A 7,636-nucleotide genomic window follows, 5' to 3' on the forward strand; every position below is an offset into this window, starting at 1 on the left:
AGGTAATTTTGCCCTTTTTGTAGCGTGGCTGATTATTGTGATTGCTCAATTTCCTCCTAATTAAATTACTCCCCGTTCTTCTAAAATCATGCTCCTTTATTTTTTGTTCCATATTGTCCAATTAACTGTACCAGGTGCCCCACCCCCATGCTTGGTTCTGCATAATACCCTCCTTTTCATTATTCTTTTAAAAGAGTCTGCTGCCATCCTGCAGTCAGGCGAAAGCGTTCACCTCTGCACATGGCTGCGTCACAAGAACCCGGTGCCAGCAGGTGGCTACAGCAAAGCAGCAGATGCATCGGTCAGCAAGAGGGTGTGCTGGGCTTGCAGGGAGAAGGGGAATCTGGACACCACTTCACCTCCAAGGTCACTGCTATGATACCCAGTGTGCCAGTGTGAACAGAGGGCAGAGTGAATAGAATATGGTGGTGCGGTGGGGCCTTTGCACTGATGGGCTGATGTTCTCTCTGGGCACTGAATTAGGGCACAATGGGCCTCATTACGACCCAGGCGGTAAGGGGTTTACGGCAGCGTAAACAGCGCCGACCCTTACCGCCTGAGTACGAGGTCCCTTAGCGCCATGGCGGATTTAACACCTGCTTTTAGCAGATGTTAAAATCCATGGCGCTAAGGGACCATGGAGTTAATTACGCCACCGTAATTTACGGTGGCGTAATTAACGCCTTCCCCACTCCCATTATGCCCTATGGGGCAAAAATGGGAATGGGGAAGGGTAAATGGGGATTGGGGACTTACCGCCCCGCCAAGGTCGGAATGGGGCGGTAAGTCCGCCAACCACCATGGCGTAAACGTAGTTTACGCCATGGTGGTAAAGTCACGGCCCAGGCGGTAACTTACCGCCTGGGTCGTAATGAGGGCCAATATGTGCTGAGGGGAACCGTACTGAGGAACTCCAATCAGATTTAAGTGAAAGAGGAAAAGGACGCTGTTGGACTCAATGGAGATTCTTTGCAGGTTGAAGGATCTGTGTGTCTGTCCTTTTATCTGTGTTCTAAGAGTCTGAAGTGGATGCAGATATTGGAAGGATGATCATGTGTGATCTCAAGCTTAGATGATCGAATGAAGACATTGATGTCAACGTTGTCTAACATTTCCATGTCTTTTCTCATTTCCTAGCGGCATCTGTCCATGAAGAGACTGTGAAGCTTGCAGATCAGGCCGCGGACTCTAGCCGTCATAATGTCGACCCTCAGGAGCATAAGGAAGAGCGCAAGGCAGAGCTGGTGGAAAAGGCGGAAGCTCCATGGAGCGCCCGTCAACTGATCTTCAATGATTACCAGAACCTGAAATGGGAGCTGTGGACTGGATCCCTTCCCACTGGTGCAGTGGCGATCCAGAATACTTATGCCAAGCGGGTTGATTACATCTGTGCTGAGTCAGCATGCTCTACTGGATATTATACCGCCTCTAGGGGTGCTTTCTGTTTTTATTCATCTGGTGGCCGGGAATATTACACCCCACATTTTTACATTTTGACAAACAAGGATGACTTTGAATTGTTACAGTGGCTAAAGGGTTCTTATGGAAGCTTTCCAGAAAATTCTATTGGCAGATGCTCAGGTACTGCCATTTTTGTAGGAAAGAATGATTATGGTTTGGGTAAGGTCATTCCACAGGAGAAAGTCCTTTTATTGCCCTACAATGGCTACGAGTACCGCTATGATTGCTACGAGGTCCTATCACTCTACACCAATTATCACACCCAGAAGATATCCAATATTGGATACTATTTACACCAAGCGGCTTATGAATCCGCCGGCATTCAAACACTAGCCACGGCCAAAGTTCTCAACAATGTGTGTCAGGCCATGAAAAAAGTGGTCACTATTAGCCGAACCACCACCATCGAGCAAAACTGGGCGATTGACCGCCCAACCAAATGGGACGTGCCCACACTGCTCACAAGTCGAATCCCCACATTCTCGGGGACGTCGGTAAGTTTTTCACCAGAGGAAATACTGGAATGGAGTGAGGGCGTTAGTCAGGTCAAAACCGTAACCCACCTGAGGAACGTTGAAATAGTTGTGCCGCCCAATCACTCCTGTGAGGTGGTCTTACAAGGGAGGGAGATGAAATCCACTATTCCGTTTCAGGCCCAGCTCTCCCGCTTTTACCACAATTTTGCAGAGCGAACAACCTCCATTCATGGCACTTTCACAAACGTGCAAACCGAGGAGGTGACAGTGATAGTAAACACGTGCCAACGCCTTCCTAATGCACCCCCATGCAGAAGCGTCTAAGGTACAGGTGCCAGGGTCTAGACCAGGGCCATGCATGGCATAGAAAGCTGTCTCATTAGAGCTGTGCAAAGACAGGTGTGGTTTAGGAGAAGGGGATGAAACAAAAGAAATGACCCACTTTACATTGATTTTCCTTGATTTCCAAGTCCTTACTCGTGATCTGTTTATTAAGAACATAATATCCATAAACGCTAGTCATCTATTTACAACGCTTTGGTTTTGTAAACTTTATTTTTTATTTATCTTCGGTCGGACTTTGTGTGCAGTTGATTAAAATGTAAACACATCAACAATTCAACAATAATAAAAATTGCTAATCTTGTTCAAGGAAAGCTGTTCACTGTTGTCTATTTTCCCCTTTTATAATGTTACTAGCTGAACCCAGCGTATCATAAGCCAACCTACAGCTTTCTCTCCCCCTCACTCTATGGGCCTCGTTATGAGTGTGGCGGTCCAGAAACAAGGGTGTTGATAAGCTTACCAGCAACCATGTTTCCGGACCGCCAACTCTACGAGTGTCCCTGCCGGAGCCGCTGCATCCGGCAGGTCTGACCCTGCCGGGCGCAGCAGCCCGATAGGCAGATTCATCACAGAAGCACCAGCACCCTTAGCAACGGTGCTGGTGCTTCCATCTCCCCACTCCCAGGGAGTCCTATGGGACTCTATGGGAATGGGGACTTAGAAAATCCGGTGCCTGACTTCATGCGCCACTGGGACTTGTAATGTCACGGCGGCACCGGGATGTCAGCTGCTGGATTCAGTGTTACAGGTTCAGTGGCAACCCGCTGGTCGCACCGTAGGTTACAGCCGATCTTGTACTGAGGCCCAGTGTCTCTCTCTCTTTCTCTGCACTCGCTGCACACTTCCTCTCCTACTCTCTGGCTCACTCTGTGTTTGTGGCTCTCTCTCTAAGCGAGAATCACATTATCATCAGATGTTTGCAAGAGCCACCCCAGCTGTTGCTGACAGCAGCGCAACAAGAGAAAAAAAACACAGATATCTTGAAAGGATTGGAAGGGGATGCATGCTGTTCACCTTTATGGTTAAAAGTAAAATGAGAGCTTGAGAAAGTGGTGAAAAACAACCTAAATGCCTTGTATGGTGCAGAAGTTGGCAGATTGAATAGACAAGATGGTCCTCTGGGGATCCCAGGTTGGTGGTGGCGAAGTGCCACTATTTCAGAGATAAAATGGGCATTCTGGAAAAAGCAAAGAAAAAGCTTATGATGGAGCTAAAGTAAGAACATTTCAAAGCCTATCAGCTGTCAAACTAGACGGCATGCTGTGTAAGACGCTCACTTCCTTGTGGATGATGAAGGAGATCTGATACAGGTGGGGCTTTCCTTTTTCCCTCTCATTCGAACATGGAGGCTATGTAGGGTGGCAGATGGGGAGAAAATTCCCACGTTCCTACGAGACCTACACAGCAAATGTGACAGAAGAGGCATTCTGGGGTTCAAGGCAAAACAAGAGAAGTTTTACATGCATTTGCGGGGGAGTGGCGAGGAAGAACATGTTTGGCATGCAAACATTTACAATGGTGACAAATGTGTCTCCAAAGAGAACATAAAGAAAAATAAATATTGTCCATATAGGATCTAAGATGGATGTATAATCTGCGGGGACTGGATTTGGCGAGAGGAGTTTCTTGAGTTTTTAACTTAGTGGGGATGTCTGGGGAATGTGCGATTATTGAGATGTTCTTTTTTGGGCGGGGGGAGTGGCTATTGTCAGTATCAAGCTCTCATTATGTTGGGAGAGACTACCAGTGCTCAACTGCACAAAATATTGTAGCATTTGTAAGAAAAAATGATATAATCATTACATTTAAATTCATGAATACAGCTGCCGAAAATGACTGGATTGATCTACATTTCCAACGTGTCAAAACATATAAAATGCGAACAACTCAATCCCCTTAATTACAGCGAGCCATGAAGAGGTCAATATGTGCTTTATGCATTTCGGTCTCTTGACCTTCTTCAGAAGCGCCAGTAGGCTACAACAAATCATAGAGAAGACAGTAAAGCACCTTTACTTTAGTAGGGTGCCGTAGAACACGCATCAATTAAATATACATGTGCATAGATTTTTGTTTTATACTTTTAAATATTATCATAACATACCTCTTGCTTCCCGATTCCTGTTCATGATGCAGGAACTGGAGCTCTGGGGAGGAAACTTCAGGACCGGGCAAAAGGTAATTTTATGTTCATTTATTTTTATTTAAATATGTGTATGGATGCGTGTATGCTGGTGTTATGAGTGAGTGTATGGTGATGGGTGCTCGTGTGAATGATAGAGTGCTTGCTGTGTGACTGTGTGTGTGTTTGTGTTCGTCCATTGAGTTTGATTTTGGCAAGTGGTGGGGGCAGGCGGGGAAGGAGTGTTGTACAACAAAGGCATTTTAAAAATGTCTTTGTTACACAATCCCCCTACCCACCTGCCAAAATCAACTCTCCTTCTGATGCGCTGTGGACCCCAGGGGACAGGGATGGTATTTTTCTACTGGACATCTATCATAGATGTCCAGTCAAAAATACCATGCTTTCTCCCTGGGCCCCCCCAGCGCCTTGCATACACACATAATCACGTTGATTGTGTGAGTGTTTTAGGCGCTGTGGGGCGGAGGGACCACAAATGCTAGCTTTTTTTATTGCACATCTATCATAGATGTCCAGTTAAAAAAATACCATGCCTTCCTACTGAGCCCCTCTGCGCCTCACATACACACAATCACATTGATTGTGTGTGTGTGTGTTAGACACTGTGGGGCCCAGGGGACAGGGATGGTATCTTTTTACTTGACATCTATCATAGATTTCCAGTAACAAAATACCATGCCTGCCCCCTCAGCCCCCAGCACCAATTGCAAACTGTTTGGCTTTTTACCCAATTATCTTAAAGAAGTATGCTCCAAAATGCTACATTTTAACCCATTATTTCCAAAAATGTCAGCATGGGGGCAACCCCCCGGACCTTCTTTGATTGGTTTGGGCACCCTCGCAATGCTCGGCCCCTATGACATATCTGGGGGAAATATTAATGGCCCTCCACTTAAAAATATCACCAATCTCCACTGGTCCTGGGACTGTGCTTGGGAACGGGGTGGTGGAGCCCAGGGACTGTGTTGGAAGCAGAAAGGGGCGGGAGCCATGGGATAGTGGTGGGGTGAGGAAAGCCCTGGGACTGAGTAGGAGTGGGATCAGAGAGCCCAGAGACTGTGATGGGAGCAGGTGGGGGAGCCCAGGGACTATGCTGGGAGTACGGTGCAGTGACGGCACACAATAGTTCATAGCCATTTGTATTTACTGTCCATTTGGCATTTTTGGGGTGGCCCAGCCTGTCCACATTTTGCTCAAGGGGAGCCAGGGCAAAAGCGTTTGCAGACCACTGGTCTATAGATATAGCTTTCAGTTTTGCTGGTTCAATGCATGTGTAGGTTGTAACATCATCCCTTAAACCGAGTAGACATGACGTCTAGTTGTCTGGCCAGATTGTCCTCATCTGAGATGATCTTCAATAGTCTGACTTGGGGTTGCTGCTGTCCTCAACCGTTTGTAAAAATTCATTTCTATGAATTATAAACAAATAAATAAATAAAAAAAATTTAAAAAAATAGTCTGAAAAATGTACTATTGGGAAGATGGTTTTTGACCCTCCGCGAATGCAAACTGTCTGCCTAAGTGTACTGTTCCAGGTGTTCCTATCTGTTGCCATGTAATAGATGTTAACTATGAACCGTTACAAGTCATAAGAATAAAGAACATTTAGGTCCAGAAAATGCAAAGTAGGGTATGCTATATTCATAGTAAATTGAACCCTTGGATTTAGGCTGTTCATGTAACCATGGAATTCTTTCAGTGACTCCTCAGTGCCATATCATATATCACAAATGTCAACAATATATCTTTACCCCTTAACCATGCATGAATTCCGTGCATCGTTCAACAAGACATAGTTGGTTTAAATACATAAAGATATTAGCATGGATGGGGGCTATTCCCAGGCGACCTGGATCCATCTAGGCATATCGACTCGTAAGCCAACAGCGAAATTGGGTTTCATGTTACTTTTGTTTGTTAGTGCGACAATATTACTACTGTTTTGCAGGAGTACAGGGATGAGTAGTGACTAATCCGCCTATTAGGCCCCCCAACTACTACTAAACCAGCAGTGATCCGAATCATAATAGTGAACCAGACACTCCCTGGTGTATACACCTACTACGCGGGCTGCCTATACTCTCACAAGGGGTATTAAGTGATCACAGTAGCAGCCCAAATAACAATAGTACAAAGACTCCAAAATAAAAGAATATCCAGAAAGGTTAAATAAAAGTGTATATACTTTAAATACACAATGAAAAATGAAATTAACTAACTAAAAACACTAACAAAAACCCACCCCTGTGGAGACAACACAGAACATGCAGAAATGTTTCTGAATTGCACTCGTGGTACTGGAGCAGGGGTGATCAGGCAAACAATTGCAACAATGGTAGTGTTTAAAATGTCTTGTGGGAAATAGGCAGAGAAGGGCTTAAAAGTCACTATGTCCCCAAAAGTAGACCAGGCGGAGAGTGCCGCTCCACAGTACCGTAGTCATGTCTTTGGGAGCTAAACGACAGATAGCCAGACTTCCAGAAGCTTCCTGAGGCAGTGTTTCTGCGCTGGGTTTGGATGCTGGTCAACTGGGTCCAATACAGGGTGCAGCCCAAGCAACAATGGCATGTGGCAAGTAGAAGCTTGGGGCAGGCAGGCAATGTCCAGGTCGTTGTAGTTCACAAGTGGTTCAATGTGGAATTTAGGGCCCAGAGTGGTTCCTTGACTTATGGGTTGCTGGGAGGCCCAATCCAGGTTCTCCATTGGTTGCACTCCCCCTCTAGAGAGAATGGCTGGCACCTACAGGGGATCCTTCACCTCCAGTGAAAAAGGCTGTGGTTCCAGTGCAGCCAGCAGTGAGGCCTTGGTCCAACAGCAGACACTAACATTGTTCCCTGTTGGATGGTAAGTGGATAGAGCTGTCCTTTTGTCTTCACCTCAGAAAACGATTGAATGAACTGCTCTCCCAACAGAGGTCCAACAATGTATCATTCTTCTTCTCTTGATGTTTCAGAAATGACTCAGAGGAGAGGGAGACCTCTCCTTTTAAAAAGGTAAAAGGTCAAATGGGAATGGACAGACGCAAGCCTACTGTAAGGGGTCCAATCACTGTTGCTGAAAAAAGTGATCCTTGCCATCTTCATAATATCCAGAGTGTGTTGTTCTGCAGGAAATGGAGGGGACAAGAAGGAAAGACACTCCCATAGAAAAGCAAGAAGGTTGAAACCGTTTCTCACTTCCATTTCATTCTCTCTGGCCAGCCTCACTCCAC

The 7,636-nt window shown here is 45.9% G+C and overlaps 1 protein-coding gene across 1 annotated transcript in view; it reads left to right on the forward strand.

Annotated features, from left to right (window-relative positions):
• Positions 1–2,261, forward strand: part of LOC138527201 (natterin-3-like) — a 101,695-nt gene extending 99,434 nt beyond the window's left edge. The window contains exon 3 of the mRNA XM_069638313.1: positions 1,138–2,261. Coding sequence (XP_069494414.1) covers positions 1,138–2,261 — 1,124 coding nt within the window. The remainder of the gene's footprint in view (positions 1–1,137) is intronic.
• The last annotated feature ends 5,375 nt before the right edge of the window (positions 2,262–7,636 follow it).

Source organism: Ambystoma mexicanum, chromosome 14, assembly GCF_040938575.1.
Source record: "Ambystoma mexicanum isolate Mex_15411 chromosome 14, UKY_AmexF1_1, whole genome shotgun sequence".
NCBI classification, from domain to species: Eukaryota; Metazoa; Chordata; class Amphibia; order Caudata; family Ambystomatidae; genus Ambystoma; species Ambystoma mexicanum.